This window comes from Bombus fervidus, chromosome 11 (assembly GCF_041682495.2).
Source record: "Bombus fervidus isolate BK054 chromosome 11, iyBomFerv1, whole genome shotgun sequence".
NCBI classification, from domain to species: Eukaryota; Metazoa; Arthropoda; class Insecta; order Hymenoptera; family Apidae; genus Bombus; species Bombus fervidus.
The window spans coordinates 9,452,696-9,478,698 of record NC_091527.1 but is presented as its reverse complement, the minus strand read 5'-3'; the positions used below and the strand labels follow the sequence as shown (position 1 = coordinate 9,478,698).

Below are 26,003 nucleotides of genomic sequence, written 5' to 3'. Positions count from 1 at the left end.
ATATAAATACGTGTCGGGTGGAAGAAATACGGAGATATAATCTTGCTCGGAACGTTAGATCCCTTTCCTTGGATCGATCGATGATTTATCTCTTTCCTATAACGCACGCCCGTTTGTTTGTTCGCTTCTACCTGCTAGCGCTTCTCACAATTTCCAACCGAATTTTACGTCAGTGCGATCTAATCCGAGCGACGTGTAATTGGTTAGGAAGATGCGACGCGATTACTTGTTGCTCGATACGGCGCCCTTTGTTCCCTTGCAATATTCTAAAAACATTTTGCTCGTTTGAGGTTCGTTCGCTGGGTTAATTGCTCCACTTTGTTCGCGGTTCTCGTTAATAAAACAGGCACGAATACAACGCACGAGATCGTCGCGAACAACGCATATCGCTGTCGTTGAAATTAATCGAATCTGGCTTTTCCAGGCCGAATAGGCGCAGGCACGATTCCAGATAGTCCGACCGATATTTTCATCGAATTATGTTCAACAAGTGTTCGTTAAATTTCCCTATTATTGTATTAGAGCGTGCTTTCTCTTTTATAATAACAAATAAATCGTTATTATGCGTTGGTCGCGTAGAAGTTATAATTCGTATGAAAAGAAAAATACCGAGTTCCTTTCTTCTCTGGTAGATTTAGTCCATTGACGGAAACGGCGAGCAGCACGCGACAGGCTGTCTACGTTGTTTGGAAAAGTATCTACGCTCGATATAGGTATTGTATGTGTAAAGCCTCACAGGCGAAATATCGTTTTGCCCGATAAAATCGTGTAACGTGTATGAAATTGATACTGCAGATGGTTACAGCAGAAACAATATCGCTCCGTTCGTTTATATTGTTAAAAGTTATTGTATCACAGTTCTAAGTTCCTTAAGCTCTTCTTCGATATGACGTAGATCGTAGACAGTTCTTTCGCCAACTTTTCTTTCTCGATAGTTTATAATATCTCTCGAGGCCCGATTGGAAGGCGAAATTGGAACGATACACAGAATGAAATTTATTCGAGCTCGACCAGTGAGAAGGGAAAGGCAATTCAGCGAGTTCGTTCGTTTCGGAACAAATAGATTACCGTACAGAAGTTGCACGTTATAAACGCTGGCCGTGGTGCATGCACATCCAGGTTTTACATGTCCATACAATATGACACAAACAGGGTGGGATCAACGTAACGCGTGATCGATCAGTGACGCGTTGATGAAATAGCCAGCTAAAGTTGACCCTTTCCGCCGTATCGTATCAATGTCACCCGTTATACAGATTGATCTTTCCGCCAAAATATTATCGAATAATTTCAATAATATTTGTCTCTTTCCACGTAACGGCGAACATAAAAATATTTGAATTTTTGTTGCCAATCTTATTCTTCCTCCGTACGTTGTATTCGATGCGTTGCAATTTTATTTTTCGCCCTACTTTCCTGCTTTGCTACAACTATATCCACAGGGACCAAAATTATATCGCGTAATCGATCACACCCGGGTGTCATCGAATCAACCGAATGACACAGTTTCCTTGTACCTCGTACAGGGATTAATTTTTCATCGGGAACACGTGTTCCGTGTATCATCCCATTTTCATTATTAATTCTCCGCTTGTACCGATCCTAACTCAAACTCGGTTCCGTTTATCTAAAAAAATTCCCGGATTCGTTGATATAAAATCAAACGAATCGGTCGAACTTCCGAAAGTCTGTTTCAATTCCGTCCATGTGAACTGGACGTCCGTTTACCCTAAGTGGAAAATTTTCATCGAAACCTGGTGCGTATAGATTAAAAGTTGGTCGAAACGATGGTAATACGAGAATCGAAAATATCCGTGATACCGGAAGCGACCAGTTGACCCGATTGACCCGGTTGCTTCGTTATACCGTGGCCAGTGTTCAATTTTTCCTCAAAGTCGGTCTAAATGAAGATCGATGAGCGTCCCCAAGCGTTCTCGAAAACGGCCGGAAATCCATTCAACTTGCTTGGGAACGCCCCTTCCGTGTCTCACCCTTGGAACAGGTCGATCGAACAATTCCCAGGAATATAAAAGCAGAAGTTTTCATTGTTTGAATCCCTGCTCCTCTATGCTACCCTCTGTTCGATCGTTTCGCTGGACTTCTTTCTCCAACGCGATTATCAACGATCCACGATTAGAAGAAAGAATCGTAGTTGATGTGTGAAAGATTCGTACGAGGATCTTCCGCCTCTGCGAAACCCATGAGGTTTTTGTTGGAGTCGTTATTGCGGCACTGTATCCCGAAGAAGCAAAGCTCGATCGAACGACCATCGTGAAACACACGACCAACGAACAAAGTTTTTCTTTGCATTTACGCTTCGTGCCCTCGATTTTATCCGAAGAGAGTTTCGAACAGAATACATAGAACCGCGTAGGAAACACACGATGGGCCAGCGAAACTTTTTCAGATAATACCGTCGAGCCTCCACCAACGATCGCGTGATCAGTCAACAAAGAAAAGCCATTGATCTCTACGGACAAAGTGACAAACAGGTAATTTATCTAATCATGTATCGAGCCTGTTATCGTCGCGATGACCAAACAATTTCGTAATTAATTCTCGGTTCGACGTTTGTATCAGTCGATCGTGGAGAAGCCATCGTGAAAGAAGGAGCGGAGAGGATCGGCGAGTTATCGCGTGGACACGGTGTTACAGCATCGAGCGCTAGAATAGCAACTGTCGTGACGATAAATCGGCACAAGTGCGGGGTTGGATGTTATCGAGGTTGGTGTCGCGCGGGTGAAAAGCGAGGAACCGGTGAACGGAAGAGGACTCGATAAGCGAATCGGAGTAGGGGACTATGAGCAACTCCGGAGCTATTCCTCTGATCTTGGTGAAGAAGGAGCAGCTCGTCGAAGGCAAGTACCGCGTTTAGTCTTTTTCTCATTGTCGCGGGCTCGATTGTGCGATCGGGGCTACGGACCGACGTCCCATTGTCCCCTGGCGGATGTTCCGCTCTTCCAACAGAGGAAATGATATTAGGCCGATCGTTATCGACCGATCGATCGGCCTAGATCCGCGTCACCGAAGTTTCTGCGACTTTGCGCCTGTCTTTTGTTACGATCTTTCGTTTCATTTTTGGTTTGGGTGTATAATAAAAAAAAAAAAAAAAACACCACCGAGAAATTTAGATGTTTTATTTCGATGGATTTTTCTTGTATTATCAAATTGTTGGAATTTTTAATTTAAAGATCGTTCCGAGCACTCTTGCTCTTTTTCGATAGTTAGGATGACCGTGCGAACGCAGACGGTATGGTTATTTTAACCGATAACAGAAACGATACACGAATTTTAGAAGTTCTCTCTCCGCATGGCTGCCAATTCGTGACGTTTATTTCGCGAAAGTTCGCGTTTGCTCGGAATATCGTGGTTTTCTATCTAAAGCGTTGCTTTGAAAACGAGAAGTTGCAACGTGTAGCTGGCATGAGAATCAGCGTTTTCCGCGGAATTTTCTGTCGTGAGCGCGTCGACGCGAGCCACTCGTGCCAACGCGGCGCCAAAAAACTCTCGCCTATTCACGAGTACCGAGGAAAATCATACTGCTCCATTTTTATATCCAGAGCCTCGTTCATTTTACATTTTTCTACCGCCTTTTCAAAATTCGTCTTCGTTTTCGATCAAACATTTGTAGCTCAGACTATTTGTGTCTCACGCTATCGGCGTGTACGAACAGGCACTGTTTCTTCCTTTTCAGCTTACAATCGCGACGTGAATTTTATATTTCGTCTATCCCGGTCGAAAGAAATTTTCAGTCTGACCACGATTTTCTTACTCTACGTAAGAATTCTAGGTCTGATAATTAAGCGCTTATTCTACTAGCACGCGCAACATCTCTCGCCGATACGTTCCACGGCGAAGTTAACGTCGTTCTGTTACTCGTAAATTTCCACCGTGAAAGCAGCTCCTTTACGATTTCTCGCGTTGGACGTTCCTCGGGCAAAGCTGCCAGTTCGTCTGTATGAAAACGCTACAAGCCAATCGACCAATCCTCTACCGATAAGCTTAACGGATTGGCTTTCGACGATTTATCTTCTGTTACGGTTGTGTGGGTATTTTCGTATAAAAATTCGTATACAGTGAAATTGCTTGAAACATCTCTTAGCTCCGTCGAATAGAAACGTTTACGAATCTATTTTCTTCTTTTGTTTCTGTCAACTTGCACACTCGAGCGTTCGCGTTCGTCATCGGATAAAAACAGCGTAAATTTAACGAGGATTTCCACTGGGCGCTAATGAAATTCGGGATTATCCTCTTCTCGATAATCTCGCACATTGTTTCTGCCATTGTACGGCCAGGAACAATAGCGAGCTGCTTTTACAGAAATCCTCCTTGGATTACTTGCGCCCAACGTGTCCATGGTAATAACGGTAGCTCGTGAAACTCGTCTTGAAGCGAAAACGCGTCGCGTTTTCCTAGAAACTTCCAACAGAGAGAGAATAGACGTGGTAAAACGATGTTTTTGCCTCGACCAGTGACAGAAAGTCGGTGTAAGAAGAGTTGACACGAGATAATCGATACGCCGAATCGTCGTACGTCCTGACGTTCGATTCACGGATTCCAAGTTTGCCCAGGATTTAGACTACGCGATTTAAAATTACGCGGTCCGTGGAAAACTTGGGAAAATGATAAAGCTCGCGAATGTTTAAGCAGTTTGGTAAATATGGTAGGTTCTGGTTAGTTAACGAGGTTTCTTCCCGACATTTATGACTCTTGGAGTTCTCGGAAATGGTAGCTTAAAGTTTGAGGAAGTGGGTTATATCTTTTCTGAAAGATATGCTTCTATCTGGTATGCTATCGGTTTTAAGAAATAAAAGTAGCAACGACGACTCTTTTAAGCTTTAGGACTTTCACAGATTCCAATATCCGAAACTAGATGGAAAGAAATGAAATATTTGAAATTACACGTCACTAGAAAGCAATCGAGATTAAACGTATTGTATGTGAAGCGCTCGAATTTCGTTTTCCTTTAAACGATAGCGTTTCGTTCGAAGCGGTTTCTCGAGTGTCCTGGTAATTTACACGCCAGCTGATATCTAGAGAGCGTAGAAAACGGCGTATTTTAAACCATCTAGTAGAAGAGAGATACGTTTTCCCGGCCGTAAGTAACTCGAGCTAAGTTAAATCGGTCGATCGTTAATCTTTAAAGCTTCGCCAACCACATTAATGACCGATAGACGAACACCTTTTACGAGCTATAGCGAAGTTTCATTCGAAGGACGAATCGATGAGATACGGAACTTGGCGGAAGTAATGGAGTGATCGTACTGCTTTTCGTCACGACGGAGGAAATGGCCAGGAAAATTTGAATTACGCGCTCATGGGCTCTTGCAAAATCGCCGATCTTCGGTAGGGTGTTGGAGGCAAGGACAATAACAAAGACAAAAGTAGAAACAGGAAACTAAAGTTATCTAGGAAGAAACGTAAAAATAAAAAAGGAAACTTGAGAGAAGAAAATAGAGAAGATCTTTCTAAATTACTGCCGGTGTACATGGACTAGTAGTAAAGTCGATAGCTTATTTGCTACAGTGTTAATTCCTTTATCGTAGTCCTTCCATCGACACGAACTTCTTATTAATTCCCCTCTTCTCTCGACGAAATTATCCCCATTAAAAATTTCATTTCACGTTCGACCGCGCAACTGTCTCTTAAATCTGAAACTTCCTTAACGTCGACGCTCTCCGATCCCATTTCCCCGTCTCGAAATATTCCGATATTGGAACATCTTCATCAAACAGTCGATAGTCGAAGAGCGAATTGCTCGCCAAAACACCACTTTATTCCACCGTTTCAGTTTAAACGATGATCAGGGACAAAGACATCGTGATTTCTTTGAGCCGCGGATGTCGAGGGTGGCATTAATGCTTAAACGAGCCGCGATTGTCGTCGGATTTCGTTTCGACGATGCTTGGTGCCACGTGTTGCGCGTTTCTCGAACGAAACCGGTCGTACCTTATTGGTAATCCCGAACCTCCTCATTGCCCGATGTCGTATACGCCGCTGTTCCGTGTTGTTCGACTTCTCGTTTCGAATGCACGCCGGAACAATAGATGTTACAGTTGCGGGACAGTTAATCTCTGACACTCGCCGCGTAACGTGCCGCAGCTGGCAATACACCCGTCAGTTCCTGATTTCCCGTACAACGATTTCCTTCTATTCCTGTTTCGATTCCACCTTCCATTCGTTCCCTTTACGTTTACTTCGAGAGTTTATGGTACAATAGAGAATATGTTAAAATCAAGGGCAATGAGAGTATACAGGTTTTGAAGATAATTCTAATACAATAAAAGTATTCTGTCTGTGGAAGCAAAAATACGAAATATATACCACTCGATGGCGAAAACATTCGAGTCTGGCACTCCAGTCTTCGATCCTCGATTCGTTTGCGCCCTCCTTTGACCCCAATGACTATGCAATATATCGAGTGGAGATTCGCGAGATGTAAACATCGAATTCCACGCTGGAACGTTAAACCTCTGTAAAGACAGAGACCGTAAAGACCGACGCCGCAGGATTTCTGGTCACTCGACTCTTAATTCGACTCGTTTAAACGGCAAAATGTAAGAATGTCCTGCAAACGACCGACGAAGGAACAGCGAGATACGTAATATGACACGAGGGAGCTACGATCCGTTGTCCCTCTTTCGTTCCGTGTTTCTCATATTTTCAACCCCTGCCTGTATCCCTGCGGACAATTTTTCTGTTATGTTCGTAACCCACTTTTTCCGCAACCGGAACAAAGCCACGCGTAAAGTGACGTCGATGGTGTATGCCAAGGGAAGCTTTTAATATCAAACGCAAGCTCCGACTTTGTAGCTTGTTGCGTCGAATGCTACGACTGGTACTATTCTTAAATATTATTAAGCTGTTTAGAAGATTTAAAAATTGAAATATTCTGATTCGATATTAAATTCGACGTTTGCTCCACGCTATATCCATAAAAATATATTATCGATACAGTTAGTGATACAGCCTTATTTTTTCCAGTATGTAAAATTGATTTTAATAGCTTAAACGTACGAATAGAATATCACTCGTGAACAAATAAAAATACGTAAGCTCTTGCCCGCGCGGATATTCGCCATTTCGCTGTTTTGCACCCCCGTGACTGGCCTGTAGCTTACGACAACCTAGTTTTTAGACTGAGCCAACGAGGCACGTTGGTGAAGTGACGTTTGTGAAACCGCGATATAATGAGGCCGAGATTTCAAGTGTCACCGGCAGCCTTTTCGAAGCGGTTCGCTGAAATATACCCGATTCTGAGTGGGTCGTTCGTTAACGACTGAAACTTTCCTCTTTCCCCGCCTTCATTTCTCCCTTCATTCTGTTTGCCTTTTCTTCTTATCTCTCTCTCCCTCTCTCTCTCCCTTTCTTCCTCTTATTCTCATTTTTCCTTATTTCACTCGCAAGAATCTCAAGATTCTGTTAAGAAAGTGCTTTCGAATTTGAATTCATTGGTCGTTGATATTCCATTTTAAACAAAGTAGCACGATAATATATTTTAATTGCCTAATTATGAAAACGAAGGATAATATTATTTACCAAAATCAATTTACATGGAATATGATATCGAGCATGCACGAACAATCGGGAATAATTTGGTACAATCGATTCGTCGCGGCGATTCAATTCGAAACTCGATTTACCTAATCGCCTTTGCTGGACGTAAATTCCCGCGCAGGTATTTGCCTTTGAATTTTCAGTCCTCTATTAGCCTAACAAGTCCACGAGACGTTGCGCATTCCGCTGCGTCGTCGATGCAGCTTCACGGCGTGCAAACACGAATCTACATCCCGTTGGATCGCTGGTTGCATTTCGCCAAACGTAAACGTCGACGACTGGCAATTGCATGGAAAGTTGTTTACACGGGGATTCGCGAATGGGAATGATTAAAATTTTCTTCGTTTCTTCATAATGCAATTCTTTATTAATTAATTAATTCGTTGTTTTATATTATATTAGACTTTATTTGTATCGAAGTAATTACTTCAAGAAAAACTCTACATATTTATTTATGTCATCCGTGACCTGAAGACTGCTATTACGCAGAAAATAGAATTTAGCGAAAGAAAAATATTCTAAATAAGGAGAGGTCCATATTATTGTGCCCTAGAATATAAATTATATTTTGGGTTACAAGGTCTAGGAACAAAGGAACTAATAAATAGATTTCTATTTATGTTCCTCGTAGCTTTAGCTACAGCTATAAGGTTAACTTTTTTGGTAATGTCCTTTTGCTATAAATATATGAACGTGCTCCCTATCGATTCTATTGTATTGTAACATTAAGAGAGTAAGGATCTGGATCAGCATAAGCCTATACTTATATATTTATTTAAATATATTTTTCTATTACAAATTCATCCACTCGTTCTTTCATTGGTCAACCTCAATAATATGAAAAATTCTGATAAAAAGGTTGAAAAGGATGAAAGGTTGGAAGGTAATTCGTCAAATTTAGATTTTAAAGAGCACAGGAATCGAGAATAGACTACGATTTGCTTACGATCGCGATTACGATTTGAGGTAATAACGGAGGCAATGCGGACGTCGTTTTTAAAAAGCTGACCAGTCAAGTTTTTAGGGATAAAACGTGTTCCACGGCGATCAACGTGGCGCGCTAGATTAATGAACAGTCATAAACGATCGACATCGCGCGTGTATTTCGTCGATGTCGCGATAAGTGGCTGGCAAATTAATTAAATTCGACTGCAATCGATAGTTGCAGCTGACGTAGCGAGCGAATGATTCCTGTGTCGCGATTATATCGGCCCTCGAAACAGCTTGAAACGCATCGATATTCGATTCGGCCTGTCAGAATATTTACGTTCTGCACGTTTGTCAAATTCTGTTACAATATATAACGCGATTTATATATCTCGTAGTTTATTAATAGCTTAATTACAATCGAAGGAAGCATTATATAACGCCACTAATGGACGTTACAAACACCTTCTATTGAAATTATCTCCGTTTCAGTTGGTAACATTTTTCCAAAGAAATTTCCGTAATACCCTAATTCGATTTTCACTTGTAACGCGAGCGAGTAAACCAATCGGTCTTTTAAATCAATTAGTCCATTTTCAACGTTCTGGCATTCCATTCGCTAAAACCACAGAACGTCACGCGGGTTAAATCGCTATCAAAACGCTGGAAACATTAATAATCTCAACAAAGAGCCAATTTTAATTGAATTTCTGATGCCGTGCAATTATTACAAGCCGTGCAACTCGTCCCCCGTATTTTCCATATTTAATCGGACGAAGATCCTTTGTCGTTCGTGTTAATGTCCCCTTGAAACCCCGTGTGCCATTTTAAATAACACCTTAAACAGTTGACAAATTGATTAGATTCAGCCTGCGACCTGTAATTACCTGCGAGGCGCGTTCACGGAAACGTGGCACAGGTAGCCCAGAGTTGGAAAGATCAAACAGAGAATTCAATTTGATCGGCGGTCGCTTTGATACCGGTCTCGTAGAAATCCAGCACGAGAGAGTATGGCAGGAAACGAGGTAATAAACATTGACGAGCGAGGCTCGAATTAATTAATCACAGTTACGGTGGCCAGCTGCGATCGACGGTGAACCGCGAATGCGATCCTACCAATTATATAACGTGGAGCAGTCGAAACCTAATGCCGTGCGCGTGGACATTTGCGATCCAATAAACGGCCACTATGATGTATTACACTATTACGAGGCAATGAAAACGAATCAAGTTTCGTTCGACGATGAACGAAACTAGAGATTTCTTGGAGATTCGTTCGAGTTAGAATACGAAGGAATAGTTATTGACACTGAAATGGCGATCTGACTGAAGAAATTCTTCTTTTCCAATAATTCCTTGGGATGTCGCGCCAAAGGCGGACGATAGTACTAAATTGTTCCGCAAAGACTCTCTCCGTGAGAAGGGAAAAGGAAGAATTACCTAGCAGCTTTGAAAGTTTCAAAGGAACTAGCGATTTCTATGGCGATCCGTCTTTAAACGAGCTCCTTGACATCCGTTGGCAGCAGTCTGTCGAGGAGATCAGGAATGCTGCAAGTATTTGGCAAATGGTCGGAATCTCACGGCAGAGTCGTCGCGATTCCGCCGAGCGAGAACACTTTCGCAGCCGTTTTACGCTGTCATCGAAACGTTGTCATCGGGATAAAACGACGAAATTAAATTCCGTGAAAGTGAGCGGGGACGATCTCGTCTCGAGGAAACGGTTCGTCGACGAAACTTTCTATCGTCGCGTATAACGAGATGACCGTGACCGTTCGTGGACACTTGGTTGGGAGACATTTGCAAATGGAATTGGACTATCTTCGGGCGACTGAAATATTCAACTTTTCAAACAAGTACTGGGAAAGTTGAGCTTCAGATATAGAGGTATATTAATCATAAGAGACAGTTTCTCGTACTGTTTGTTTCACGAGCTAATCGTCGCGTGACCGATCTATTACTTCTCTCGCATTAACCTTTAAACAGCCAACGATAAGAAACGTCATCGATCAAGTTGCGCTGTCATTGCTCTAACAGACTCGTCTGTCGGTCTTTAGCTGATCTAAAATTTATTAAACTGTCTCGAGGAATTATTCATTCGCTCGTTCGTGGAATCGTCTCGTCGCATTTTTCGCTCGTTTACAAGTTCGTGGTTATCGCGTTTCCGCATTAAGTAAATATACAAAGGCAGAGAAAAGCTAATTAATCTTCGACAGTCGCACGAAGAACTTCATACAGTGACTTGTAAGTAAACTAAGAAGATCTAGAGGTTTTACAGATCTTTCAAATCGAAACAGTTTCTCAAGTAACGATTAACGTTCGCTTTGTATTATTCGCTTGATACTTCATCGAGATGTTCAACGCATCGACGAATATTTCCGGAGAAATTAGTTAACGAAATAAGATAGAGACTCGCAGAATACCACGGTTATCTCGCTATTAATTTGTCACTCGTTCCACGGAAACAAATTTCTACGTCGTCTGTCGAAATTGCTACGTAATCACTTCCACCCTTTCGCATCTATGAACGTAATATTGGGTTGGCAACTAAGTGATCGCGGATTTTGTCATTAGGTGGTATTGACAAAATCCGCGATCACTTAGTTGCCAATCCAATATATCGCGACCCGAATTTCTTTATTCCACGTCTTGGCTCCCACTGTATTTGACTCTGATACGCTTGTTCTCTATCCGGTAATACCTATGTACTGAAATTGGCCACATTACGGGACGATACACGCAGAAGTTTAATACTGTTTATATTATGACAGATACGTGGATGACGTAGGTTGTATCGATCAAATTTTACGCGAATATCAGTGTGTACGTGGTTCATACGTAAAACGGTATGAAACGGTGTAAAGAATATCTCGTACGATTCATCGACATTAAAGTATCTATTTCTTTTACGAATCGTCGCATCGAGATTGCTTTCACGAAGAGAGAAAAATATTGTTCGGATCGAGAGAAGAACGAGTCTCGTAAAACAGGCTCTATCGCGCCGCCGTTCCTTTCGCGATGAAATAAATGAGGCAGAACAACGACTATTTACCGTAGAGAAAACAAAGAACACGAAGAAAGAAGAAATAACAAATAGTCACGAAATATCTTACGTGTAACGCGAAGCGATGCAACGAAAGGATACGCAAATATATTGGGTCCATGAAAATCGGTTCGCGTGACATCTCGTCTTCTACTTGTACGAAAAGCTTTCGTTCCCCTTGACATCCTGGTATTCTCTGCTTGATATTCGTTTTCTTGCAACGACGTGTTATTATTCCAAAGTATGTCTCGTAAAGGTGGACGACTGACGGGATGAGAGTGGACGATTTATGCGGATCTCAAGGAAAAAGCTTTGCATCGTGGTAACAGGTACGCGGCTCGTTTTGTCACTGACCTTACGGAACGCACGCGATAAGCCGCAAAATGGAATGTCGTGCCGCCATGCCACGGCCGCTATCAGACCGCGGCATCGTTACACCGTTGTTTGTGTTCTATTGATTTTCCTGACCTTGTGCCAGCACGAGGCCACGAATTAGCTCGATATACCCTTTAAAACGGCCTCTTCGATCTCTCGATCTGTACGGAAACGGTTGCGAACGAACATCCTTGCAGGATATCGACGATTCGTAAATAGACTGTACGATTTTATCATCTCGTACTTTGTGTTTCCTTCTTTGCGATCTATCGATTTATCTGGCCCTTCTATGACAATGTAATCATTCGTTTTCGATAGTTGCACCGTTTTTTACTTTTACCCTGAGACCCGTGGAAATTGGTCGTGGAAGTATGGAAACGATCGCGATATCGTTGTTCATTTATCATTTAGTTTCAAGAACTATACGCAATAAACCGTGTACCATTCGTACGAATTTATGAATCGACTCTCTGAACATGAAAAACAATTTTTCCCTGCCGTAAATGGTATTCCCACGTCGCGTCCTTCCCTTGGGAAACTTTCTCGATAAATCATTCGTATTCGATGAAAAAGTATAAACGGTAAACGCTTCGTCACCTTAGTAATATCGCTTCAGTGATTAATAGCGTCACAATGAAACGTTATCGTAATAATTATATTAACGAATAGTTGACTAGAAATCGATTCAGGGCCGTACGATTGGAGAACAGTTTGCAGACGTTTCACCTCGTATAAGTTGCTTCGAGGTAAAAGTAGTTCAAGGTTCTAAGTTTTCCACGAGAATTCGGCGAAGATCTGTTCCATTATCACGGCAATATCCGGGACAGCATTCACCAGGTTGCAAGGGATTGGTTATTTCGGTCTCGTCGGGCCAACAAATTGACAAATTGAACCAATCAGGTTCCAATATACGGCAATCGTGAAATATTCCAGTATTTTTCGCTCGTCGGATATTTTCCAGATACCTCGATTCTCCTTGTATTCTGTAGGTATATTCCAACGATAGCGTAATGTCTCCGTAGAATGGCGACGTTACGCGAGATAACGTGGTTCATTGAATTGTATAGTTAATTGTACAGCATGGATTCGTGTTGGAATTTTAGCAAATCTTGTTTACACGCGTTTGATGACGTTGCATAGTTTATAGGAGCCGAAGTTGCTTCTCTTTAGCACGCGCTCGAGTAATTTATGGCGGCCTCGTTGCGCTTGGCTCATTGTATCCAATGGCTCTAGAACTAATTCTCGGGCTAATTAATTTCCCCCGAACGCAAGTTGTCCGCCACTGGTTTGCTCGATCTCGTGGTTCCAAGTAACGACGAATTATTTCCGCTTGAAACCCGATGTCACGCCATTACAACGCTTCTTTCTAAAAACCAGTGTCCAATACGAAACTATAGAAGATATAGCAACTTGGTAGAATCTGTAATAACCTACGTGTAATGGTACTCGGAAAATATCTGCCGCTAAGCGAAATTTCAGGTGATCTCGTAGAATGTACGCTTGTTCGTCAAAAATTCGGTCTCGAGATCAGAGTAATTTCGGTGGAGGATGGCGCGTACGAGGAAAATGCTTGCGAATCAAGCGGAAATTTCGATCAACCGCGAGGCGAATAAGGGAAAATACGAGAAGAAGGTGAGAAGAGGAGTAAAAAAGAGAGCAGGCAAAGAAATCTAGAAGGCAATCTCCACCATCTCCTTTCGAATCCAATTTCTTTCTCGTTTTGCTACGTTATAGTCGCGAGTCTTGGCTGGAGTGCACTTTAGCGACACTTTCTACCCCTTGTCTCTCCAACTTTCCGCCAAACAGATTCATGGACAGAGTTTCCCGGGGTCAGCCGGATTTTTTTGTCAATAATAACCGATTAACGGGGATCGTCGAACCGGAAGTTCGTTCAACGCTTCGGAATATTTTCTCTCGATCGACGACATTGGCAGAACCTTCTCTCGATCGAGAGCGAATTTTCAAGAGTGTCGTAAAAAGCCTTCGATCGAAGGGCATATCGTGCGAAGTGGCTATTGAAGATGCTAACGGTGACAAGAATTTCTAACGAGGAGAAACGCTGGTTATGAAGATAAATTGGAGGATTTTTATTTATTCCACCTATAAATCTGTCACGTTTATATAAATACGCAAAATGAGGTTAAACGGATTAAGATAAAAGTTAAAGGAAAGAGGTTAATAAAAAGATGATAATGTAAGAAGCACGGAAATAGGAAACAACAGAATACTTAGAAAGAAGTTTATTAAAAAGAACGATAAAAGATTCACGTGGGATTTCACTTTCGTCGAAGCTAGATACGGTCCTTTCCATTGAAATACATTTTCCGATAATTGTTGCTTCAATTTCTCCTCGCGTATCCGATTTATCCGGTCGATCTCGGGAAAAGAACGCGGTGAATTTTTTAAATTGCTCTCTAAAAATTTCCATTGTTGCTCTTCTCCATTGTACTCTTCCGGTGAATCATCTATCCTTCAAAGCACGACGAACCGTTTTTACAACGGCGTGTGCGTAATCATGATACCGGCACGGTGCGGTAATAGCTCGCTTTTCTGTTAATGAGCTATTTATAAGCGTGCAGCTTTTCTTCGCGCGGACGAGCTCTTCGAGCGTCGACTTTCTCTTTGTTCACCTCCTTTTTCCTCCATCTTTCTCCGCGCATTTGCTTTCCCGTTTCCACGTTTCCCGCGTCCTCGCGCTATTCTCCTCCATTGTCGGGCTATTCTTAACCAATTTTCCGTTGCGCGTCTAATTGACGATCGTCGATCGATAGAACTACGTACGACAAATCTTTGTCGGTCGCATCTGCTCTTTTTTTTTATTTCCATTTTTCTTTCTCCTCGAATTCGCTTTGTGCGCGTAATTTTGTCTGTGTTAAACCGTGGTTCGTCTTAGAAAAAATTTGGAAAATACTTTGCTCGTTACCTCTAAATCTCTGCTCTTAAACTGCGTTTTCGCGATTGGTGCGCGTTTAATAATTTATACCTTGATCTATTGGATCCTCGGATATTATAAGCGTCGCTATAATTTCACTTTCACGTATCGCGTGATGCTATTGGGCTGGCAACTAGGTGATTGCGGATTTTGTCATTACGTGGTATTGTACTTAGTTGCCAACCCAATAGATATTTCAGTGATCTTCGGTCAGCCGGAGCTTCATAAGTGAGGTGGTGTTAGATGTAAGTGCCCAAGAAGTACTCTTGATGTTCAACAAAAAGGTCTATTTAACAATCAACAATCAACGATTAACGATCAAGAATTAACAATCACGCTTCTCGAATGTATTTGCTTCGCTGTTATGCTAGACCCTTCGCACTTCGTTGTTCGAAACGAAATAAATCTTTTCTTTTTGTCGCCCCTCGATATCCTCACTATCCACGCGTTTGTTAGGCGTCCGCGACCGTTGCCACGCACGCCTTCTTCTCGAACATTCATTTAAATTTAAATGATAAAGGAACGTTGGGATATTGATAGCTCATTAGACACTTCGCTTCGGCGATATACATCGTTGCCGAGTGCCGCCACATAAGTATAATTTACAAGCTGAAATTTGAATTCGAAGCATGCTTGTAAATGAACAAAAATGCCGAAATTCCCGAGGCTCGATCGTCTTGTTAGAAAAATTTGCAAAATTTTCCTTTCCTCGATCCTCGATAATCGTGAATTAAAAGTCGGTCTGAAAGAAAACGCAACGTTCTCGTTTCACGCCTCGTTGCTCAAAAAGGATCCTCTTCGCCGAGATCTTTTTATTCTCATTCATATCGTGTCGCGTCTGTCACCGAAAGTTGTCACGTTGAAGGGATAACGAGTTAGCTCGGCCTCAAGAGCGCTACTCGTTAGCCTTACTGTTCTCGCAGGAATCAAAAGGGTGCGGAGAACAGGGGTGGTGCACGACGCGCTCTTAAAGACGCCGCGTTTCGCGATTGTCTCTGTACTCTACGCTCTCGTGCCTCGGAAGAATGCTCTGATTAGCTGAGCGAAACGACCTTGGGGAATACTTTAGCCGCGGTTGGAACATAGGTGGAAAATGAGCGAATACTTGGCGGGAAAATGAGATGGAAAGTCGATGAAATGGAATTGGCAGAATATAGGAAACGAAGAGTACAGAGAAATTTACATTCTTCTAATCTTCGTTCGTTCAAATCTGATAGCAATTTGAAATATAAATTTAAACGATAATATCGCTTCTTGTAACTCGTAGAAGAATTTTTTTCCATTTCATCTCAATACCAATTTTCATCTGCGTTGTTTGGCTCACAAAGCGGACCACGCTGTGATCAAGCGACAACGTGTAACAGGTATTTCAGACCAGCAAACCCTATCTAATAACTTCAGACATTAATATGTTCCTGAATGAACGCAGGTTTACCGATATCCACGGGCATCTAACCACGAACCCTGTGATTCGACGAGTTACGATTTAAATCCGTTTGACTCGCGATAATTCCATGTGCAAACGAGTAGTCACAACTGAACTTGTGGATTCTTTCTAAATTTTTTGATCACCTTTGCAGGTAGCATCCTAATCTTCTGCCATTTTAATCTACTCGAACGATGTGAGATAATCTATCGTACGACAGATTATACGAAATCTCCTTCGGCAGTAAATCTCTTTTTTTCTGCGATTCGCGTCGATTCCGACGATGTCCGAGTTCTGTGAAAGCTCGGCTAGAAACGGCACTTTTCGTTAGAATTCTAATCGACTCTGTTGTCTTCGATTGCAACAAGTATCGAGGTGTCCAGACCTATTCTATACGCTTCTAGCTATTATTTAGTTAAGTACCTGCCATGTATGGATCCATTTTGTGGTCAACCAGCGGTCGCTACTAATGGTCACTTCCTCGAGAATCATTTCTGTCGACTGACCGATTGCCGAGGACGTGTGTGGCGTGCTGCTGATAGTTCTAACTACTTTCGTGTCCACCGTGGATCCCAGTGCTGCGAAGTAATTTATCACTCGACACACGATACTTCCCTTCGACGATACTTTTCCGTGGTACACTGTAATCGACAAAGCTGGGTGTTCCGCAATTTGGAGAAGCGGTCATAGCCAGATACTTTGTAGTAACGAGGGACGCCAATCCTCCGAGAAAATAGAGGAATTCCGGCGATAAAAAGCAAAGCAGGGCAAGAGCATTAGAAATGAAATTCCAGTAATAAGGAAGAAGGAAAGAAAGAAAGAGATGCAAGGGCGTGGAAAAATTCCAACGGCGAAAGAGAAAATGGCACTAGAACGACAGAAAGAAATTTCAGCGATGAAAGCACACAACTGTGGGACATTCACAAGGGATTTCAATTGTGAAAATAACAGCGCAAGGACCTTGAAAAATATTCCACCAATAAAACGAACAACAAATGACGTTATAGCTAAAGCAAGAGAAGTGTTGCAAGCGTAGGAAGAAAATCACGACCGAGGATACAACGAAATGTAATATGTATTTTGTAGATATTGTGGAACGAAAGCGATCTTCAAATATCTGGAATATCGAACGTATGCCAGATACGCAAGAATGGCAGCTTTAGGTGAGATGGAGCGGAAGTACAAAGTCTCCGATGTAAAAATGTGAGGCGGGATACGCGAACCGTGTCATCGCAGAATATGCCGTAAACGTAAATTCTCGATACAAAAGAAATTCCGTTGAAAGGTTCGACCGAGAACTTTAGCTTCGGAAGTTTTGCCGCGGCGCTGGAAGAATAAAGGGGAACATCGGGGGAGCAAGTTAATAGACAGACGTAATGCAGGGGCTTAAGCTGTCCCGAGCGTTCCTCGTTTACATTTCCCAGCTAGAGAAGATTAAATTCGTAGCGAAGGCAGATGTTTCGCGACTGCCACTTCTCAGAGTGCCACGATATATCGCGGTCGGTCGTTTTTGTTTCCGGGGAGGCGGGTACAGGAGAATCATCGCCGCGGTTGCTCTCGGCGATTCTGCGACTTTGCAACCCAGTTTCATTCGGCCGCGACCCTGCCACCTCGGCAAATCAATGGAAGTTGAAGCAGCAGCCAATGAATTATGCATTAAGTACACAGCCTGCCAAGTTTCCCTTTTCATGGATCTACGATTCGTTTTCTATCATCACCAAACGCGCACTTTTCGCAACGAAAAGAAGCGCTCTTTCCGTTCTACGAAGGAACATGACATTTCGATATTCCAACACCTTCGATAGCTATGATTCGGTAACGCTCACTATCATCTATGCAAACGATTCTAGAAACAAACAGTCGTAAATCCTTTGGGAAGTGTTCCTGTCGATTCGACGATCATCGCCAAGCTTCGAAGTCGAAGCAAAGCTAGCGTGAATTACGGCAATAATGAAATCATCGGTGGATTTATTCCGATCGACGTGGCACGGATAGGGTGGAAATTTCTCGAAGGGCGAGGAGCGTCGATGTTGCGAGCTAGGACGTTTTCGCGGGGAACTGAGGGTCAATGGCGACCCCTTTCCAGCGTCGACCGAGTTTCAACGCCATCAGGAACGAGGAAGGTTAAGAAAAGCAATGTAGGATTTACTGTCAAAGTCGAAACGAGCATTGTCTGTCGCAGGGGGGCCCTTGATGAGGATTCGCGCTTCTTCAAACCAGCGATCGACGTGCTTGGAACACGTATTTTCTTCCAAGTTTCCAACTCTTGTTTTTAGTCGATTGGAAAAGTTTGAGTCGCATGATGGATTCGGAGGTTTTTAAAGTGCTTATAGTACTTTCGTAATCGACGATGGTATATTTGCTTTTACTATTTTATCGGTAACCTTAAGATATCTAGTGAAATTTCAATTATACCGAAATTTCAGGATTGGATATTTGTTTCCGCGTTTAAAACGGTTAAAATTGTCCCGGTGATAAACGCTCCTGCAATCTTCGTCCGCGATCGTAATTTCTCAACGCGGCGTTCAATTCGAAGATCGAAGGGTAAATCAAGCGCCGGTTCATTGTCTCCGATTCAATAGAAATCGGCGTTCTCGTTGGAATGTGTCGAGTATTTGCGAACATCCCACGGCACGGGTGAGCTTCGTCGAATCGAACGTAGCTAGCAATCGGGCCCACGTGACGCACGTTTCGGCCGGAAGTCCGTTGACGGAAGACGAATGAAGATTCGCGCATGACCAGGCTCGATAAACGAAAATCGATAATCAATTCGCCTTCCTACGAGACAACTTTAACGAAAAGTAAGCTCCCCGCGCGTCGTTCTCTCGATACACGTGGCTACTGGACGATTAAAAAAAACTAGGTCAAACGTTTCTAAGAAATCAACGTTCAACGATATTTCTTCTGACTTTAATGACATTTTACTTTCGTAACCTCTGCTTGTTTTAGACAGGCCATTCGGATATTCGTAGAAAATATCTTGTTAGGATCGTCAAAAATTTTGACCGACCATCGAAATTTTATCACGCGTGAAACTCGCTGCCACGATAACATAAATTGTACTTTAACGTGGCAAGAATTTGATGGTTCGCCTGGAGTCGAGTTTGCCTTACTTGTGAACGACCCTGTATATAGATATGCATATCCGAATCGTGAGAAAGTTGTACGTCTGGCCAGGTGAACTATCCGCTCTATATTCGTTTTCGTCCTGCATAGATACGTTTCGTATTAAAAATAGATCCGTATCCATCAAATGTTGACACGCGATAAATACGTGATACCGCGTGTCAACCTAATCGGGAATTATAAAAATTGGTCGAACGTTCCGGTGGTTCTCAAACGAATGTCACCGTGCGTAATAAGAACATGTGTCAACCACTAAACCATCTCCTTATCTGTCCAGCTTATAGGTATCACTTTTTTTCTTTTATAAATTACTTTCTAGAAAGGAAAGAGGAAGAGGAAGAACATTTTTTCTTTGAAAATTTCTGACAAGTTTTCGCGCAACTGTTGGAACAGCTGCGACGTCGACGAACTACGAGGCCCTCGACCTTTCCAGCGATCCTCCCCGGTCTTAACGTCAACGGGAGGACAATGGAAGCGCGCCTTGAGTTCGATTCTCGTTAATAGGCCGGCAGGCGAAGCCGTTCGAGCGTTTAACTCGAATAGAAACGCGGTCGCGGAAGAAATAAAAAAGTTAATCGTCGGTAGACGAGCGGTGTCGATCGAGCGGCAACCAATTATCGATGATCGATTGGTCGTGCAAAATCGAGGAGACGCCATTATTAAGGTGCAAGCCCGATATAAATTACTATGCCCCCTTGCCCCTACCCACGATCCTCTATCGATTAATCCTTCTAATTCTATCGACTTTGTCTCGCTCGATCGTTCGAACCTTAATTCCTTCTCTATCAACTTCTTCCTCTCTATCCGTCGTTTTCCCTCTTTAACGAACCGCTTTCTCGTTCGATCGTTTTGACAAGATCGATGATGAGTGCAACCGCGAAGACGTTTCGTAGTTGTGACGAGTTATGTATGGAAAAAGCAGTAGAAGAATAACGACGAACGAGAAGCGTTTCTGAGGAGAAGCAAGAATCACGAGGAAATTTGGCGACGATTAGTAAGCTGTTGAAGAGTCGATACTACGTTTATCGACCCGATCGAGACCTTTTTGTGGAAGAACGAAGAAAGTCCTCGAGATCAAAGCGAAATTCCGATACAAAAATAGTGCTCTCTACGTACGATTGTAAAAATCTAATCGCTATACTCTCGATACAGAATGACGCGTAGCTGGAACTACTTCGATAACTTTACAAGTAATAACTTTGGAGAGAATTGGCGCGTTATATGGCCCTTTTTGGATCACATGGCCTTCATCCGAACCGATTACTCCACACAGTTATTGCCTGTGATGCTACAGAAGTGGTTCTAGTTACGCGTCTGTATTTCATTGCAATTAAGGAATATATAACATGGATTTTACTATCAAAATTCTGCGATTCTGTTTTTGATCGATTTTATTTCATCGCTTAGAACGCTTGAAACAAGATATTTTCTAAAGTATCGTACGCTTTAGCAGAGCTATCGTACGTTTGACTACATACAATGTTGATCGAATGGATCACTCGATTGCCGTGTCGAGTCGCCATTCGAGGATATTTAATAGCATGTTTGACGCAAACAGCACGGCCAATCTCTAATTCGAATAATTGTGTCCCTGAATCACAAGCAGCATTGATCTCACAGCGTGTCGCTGGTGAAGCGAATATTCGACTGCAGCCCGCGATCTATACACAGGATCGATCGTCGTTAAAACGTGTTGGGTCAGCGTGCACGATGGTCTGTGTGCGCATATTGTGCCTCTCTAGGAATCTATTCGCGCACGAATGCCCATACAGTTTCTCTGATTGCTCCTAGTATCCGTTGATTGATCGGACGAGATCTTGAGGAAATCAAGGAAGCTACGGAATGTAGGACGAATGTTATAGTTTGGTCAACATAATATAGAGCGTGACGTAATTGAAAATACGAAAGGCAGGGAGATAGTTGTACACGTATGAGATAGCAGTAGAGGAATATTGGATAACATCTTTCTGTCCATCTTTTTATTTTAACACTGGAACTAGCGATAGTTAACACGAAGCTATTTCTATCAAAATCAGTAACATTCTTTAAAAAACACGTAATAATAGAATATTTTTATATTTATTGATTTATTACTTTCTTACGGAAGGAATAATACATTTCTGGTATTATTAATCCATCTGGGACCATCATCCCTAAACGAGGTTTGACACATTTATAAAATTGAAGAAGCAGTCGTTTCGAATGGTGTGGAATTTTTAGTGTTAGCATCTAGCGATCTAGCGATCGATCCGGAATTTTCCTGATAACTGATATCGTCATATCGAATGATACGCAGTAAAAATTTAAAAAACGTGTGGAAAGTTGTAAAACTGGTTAATTGGGATTCGATAAACAGATTGCAAGATCCTTTTACATTTTGACTGGTATTGGTATAAGTAGCCTCGATACAAAATTATTTTGAGTTTGATTACATAAAAAACAAAATAAAATTCATTATATTATTCTTTTAGTTATCGTTGCGAAAGTCATTACATCATTGCGGAAAAAAATATAACATGAAGTAGGAATTTTAAAATAAAATTGTAAACCCAGTCAATCTGAGTGGTGTGGTAGTTCCAGTATTAAAGGAAACGGAGGTTACAATCCACGAGATGTTGTGATTAGATCGCGAATTTTTACGAAACATTGCGTTTGATCGCAGACATCGAAAATAAAAAAATAAACGCCAACGAGAAGGAAAGTTCAGGTGTCGAGAAACTTTGAATTCGAAAGATCGGCAACTTCGGTCCTCGTTCGATCGTAGTTGCCGGGCCGATCCATCAAATTGGATACGAGAAAATTATGTAGGTGAACCGAGGGAAACTTTCTTACACGGAATCACGCGTTCGCTATGCCCCCGTGGGACGAGGTTATTACTTCCGTGCGAGAGAATCGAAAATGGAGGCGGAATTACATCTGCAGAGCCTTTGGCCCCTATGAGACGATTTCACGCAGATCTTTGGCCCTGTTTCGGTGGTGTGCGATCGCAATTAAGTTTTCGTCAGCCGACAAGTCCGAGTCCGTGTAATTGGAATGTTGAATTGCCCCGATCCCCTCCACGCAAAATCGATTTCTCAGTCTCACGTGAAATTCTTCAAGTATCGAAAGAATTTCAAGGGCTTTTCTATAAAAAGTTACATGGAAGCGTAACGTTGCTAGGAAAAAGACGGAACGGCAAATGGAGTTGTTGATAGCACATTTGTTAATTAGAGGTACAATTGCACTGGTAATTAAAGTAGAACAAACTCAGGCTACTTTGGCTGGAATTAGCAAAGGAAATACCTGTATTTATCTAGTGTTTTGTACACTTAATACCGGTATTCACTGTGCTATTTAACTGTTGTTGCATCTTCTAGCGGAGATTGTCCCCTTCCTCGATTTTCGTTGCAGGCAAATTCCCTAGTTGAACCGAGCATGGTAATACAATATCAATAATGGAACGTTGAAACCGTCGACAATTACCATACAATTTTACAATCAATCGCAATAAAATTCTTAGTACCTTCTGTCGATCCGTATAAAAAGAATTTTCCAAAAATAATTCTAAACATTCCAGGGTACAAAACGAACGTAAATAATCAGAATTACCTCAATTATCAAAATATCAAGATCGCTAAAGCACGAATGGAAAATTAATAATCAATCCCCCTCGGCCCAATTATCAACGAATGGAACATAATTAATTATAATCCAACGAGTGGAATGGTGAGACAGGCAGGTTACCCCAGTGCGCGGTTGTATCCTTCCGGTGACGCGGTGGTTTCCGGCAGGTTGGCCGACATGTTCTGTCAGAGGGGTTGTCGTTCCCGGCTGAAAAACGGGCGCGGTTCGCATCGGGGTACCGTGTATCCGGGGAATATACCGGGTGCACCGCATGATAATAAAGTACACGGGTATATACGCGCGGATTGGAGACGCAGACTCCGCTCTATCGATCCGGCCTGGAACGAGACGAGAACGCCGGACGAAATCGCGATGAATCGACAGAGACGAGAAACAGGAACAGAGAAGGAAAGCAGAGAAAGGGAGGCTCTGACTGATAGGGACGAGAAAGGGACAGCCTGTGGACGAGGATAAAAGGATCGCGTCGGCCGTACGTTGGCCGAAGATAAGGAAAAGGTTGGAGGAAGATGGAGAAAGAGGCGATAGAGTGAAGAATTGGAGGTCGGATCGAGGGTAGGGACGTCCCGAGCTGGACCACGATCAGGAGGATGACAAATTTGCGAAAGAAGCTCGGTGGACCGGGTAGAATTAGAGAAGAAAGAAACGGAAGAAGGAGGAAGAATGAATGGGATGAAATATGAAAGTAGAAAGGAAACGGAAGAAAAACAGCTAGTTGAAGTAGTAGTTTTAAAGCGGAGGCGGACGTTAGAGAAAAATAATAGAGGGACAAGGGGTTCAAACACGCGAAATACGGAAGAGAGTGAGAGAGGGAGGAAGAATGTGTGTCTATCGAATAATCTTCCGGGGAAGTTTCTCATAACCGCACCCGCGACCGCGCCAACGCGGTTCTGATCCATCAAATAGGATCATCTCTAATTGAGGGCGTTTTATTACACTCTAATCTCGTTAAGTATCTCCCATCCGATGGCGCCGCGGCGACGCATGCTGCGACAAGGAAGAGGACGAATCTACGAGATATTTTCTTTCATCGTACCTCTTGCTGTTAATCCTGTTGAAAAGATGTTAATAGAGAAGAGAAAAGACTCTCAGTATCTGTAGGTTGAGCCACGACGATAAACATAACGTGGCTACCACTAAATTCGAGAGAGTCGTCTTTACGAAAAAATACGACGATACAAATTAACGCAACGATAAAACAATTCGAAGAATTCTTAAAAAAGATCTTCCAAAGCAAAAAAAAGACGTCGATCGTTCTTTCTTAGCACGTCAAGGATTAGACTCCGCATAGACCACCGTCTGATCCACGAATGCTTGTTCTATCTCGCAGCACACTCCTTTCCAAGCTGGAAAATTAACCTTGAGACTCCGATTTCCTCGTTCGTCACACCCCCTAACGAGACATGCATTTTTCATCGTTCAATATGTTACGATACACAAGCGTGTCTCTAAATTCCACGCTAAACCACGAAAGTGGGTTGGCAAACAAAAGCGCGCACGCTTCTGAAAGAATTGGATTAAACGCGGGTTTATTCATCGAGTGGCGGCCTGCTAATGGAAGGTGGACGGAAACGACTATCTGCCCCGTATCTCGTTACGCTGGATCATTCGTATTTCGTTGTCGTGACCCGTGAAACTCTACCTTTATGCCAGCCCACTCGAACAACGCGTACGTGAACTGGAAGGTAATGTTATTTCGAGGAAAAAGATATTTTTTCTCCGATGCAACGGCGAATTGTCGAAAAAGTTCGTCAGCCCAATGGATCGTTCTTGCTCGCGATCTTTACGTCTCTCTCGAACGATCGTGTTAATGTCTCTCTTTGAGATCTCACCGTGAGTTGTGAAATTTTTTACGGTTGCTTTTATGCTAGTGTCTACTTTATTTACGGACGCCTTGGAGGAGCGATAGAAGCGTAATAATAGAGTAGAACATAGGGACGAGGGTTTCAAGATCGGAGCCTTAAGCTCGCGTGTAAAAGATGGTGATCCTAGGATAGCGTTTTATCTCTGTGTTTATTGAATCTCGGAAGGATAAAACCGAGAGTTTAATTTAACGAATAATATATTTTATTCACGGACTTAACATATTCTTATCCATCGAGCTCTAAAAGACTCGCTAAATCATCGAAACTAAATCTCCGCAAATCACGTCATATTTCATGGTTTTTATTTTCATTCGTTCGATCCCTATTTCTTCTCCTAGTCCGCGATCTTCGTTCTTCGTTGCATTTTCCAGCTAAGCCCCCCTAAGCCCAATATCCTTCGTCATCAAACTCCGAATGATCCAAATCCTACGATGCTCCGTCGTAAGAACACGCAGTAAACCTGAAAATCCACGGTCGACGTTAAAACCGGAAACGTTGGGTAGGGGAAGCCTGGGAATCGAACGCAGTAAGACCGGCAGCGGGAAACCAGAAGCGGATACGCGCGTAACGAGACAACAGGCGTCGGAACCGAGCCGCGATCGCGTCGACGAACTCTCGATCGACGTATCTCGCTGTGAAATCCTGACCTACTCTTGCGTCGAGTGGCGTTTATTGGCATTGTCGTCGCGTAAAGCGCGATGATAGATAGAAGCCACGGCTTTTGGCAGACTCACAGACATCCGAGACTCGGCTGCGCGCTATATCAAAGCGACGTGACGGTTCGGCGACATTTCACGCGCGCGATGAAGTGGATAGGGTTAAGGTCACGGATCGACGGTTATTTCAGGTGGAGAACTGCCGGGACGTGGATTTCCGGCGCGCACGTATACCGCCAGATGATTATCGATTAACTTTGAACACCTTCGAATCCACGCGATTTCCTTTTCGCTAATTTGTCCAACATTTTCCACGTTGAGACGAACTTAGACGGAAATGACCGGAATTGTGAGAAGTTCTCGTCGTTCTATGTAAAGATTTGTTTTAATTCTGTAAACCTTTGTCCGTTTGTGTATGTACGATCTTAAGTGTCGCAATTAGTTACGCAAAGCTTCCTGTAAAACTTTGTCGCTTTAC

The 26,003-nt window shown here is 42.7% G+C and overlaps 1 protein-coding gene across 6 annotated transcripts in view; it reads left to right on the top strand.

The window, feature by feature from the left end:
* The window catches only part of Kcc (solute carrier family 12 member kcc), a 100,549-nt gene that overhangs the window by 31,635 nt on the left and 42,911 nt on the right, over positions 1-26,003 (top strand). For 2 of the 6 annotated variants that reach the window (XM_072012499.1, XM_072012500.1), the window contains 2 exons: positions 2,408-2,492; positions 2,581-2,858. The exons of 3 other annotated variants lie outside the window; for them this stretch is intronic. In XM_072012499.1, the coding sequence (XP_071868600.1) occupies positions 2,801-2,858 (58 nt within the window). In that variant the 5' untranslated portion in view covers positions 2,408-2,492; positions 2,581-2,800. Of the gene's footprint in view, positions 1-1,332; positions 2,493-2,580; positions 2,859-26,003 lie in introns of those variants that run through there. One more of the 6 variants, XM_072012498.1, reaches the window with a different exon arrangement.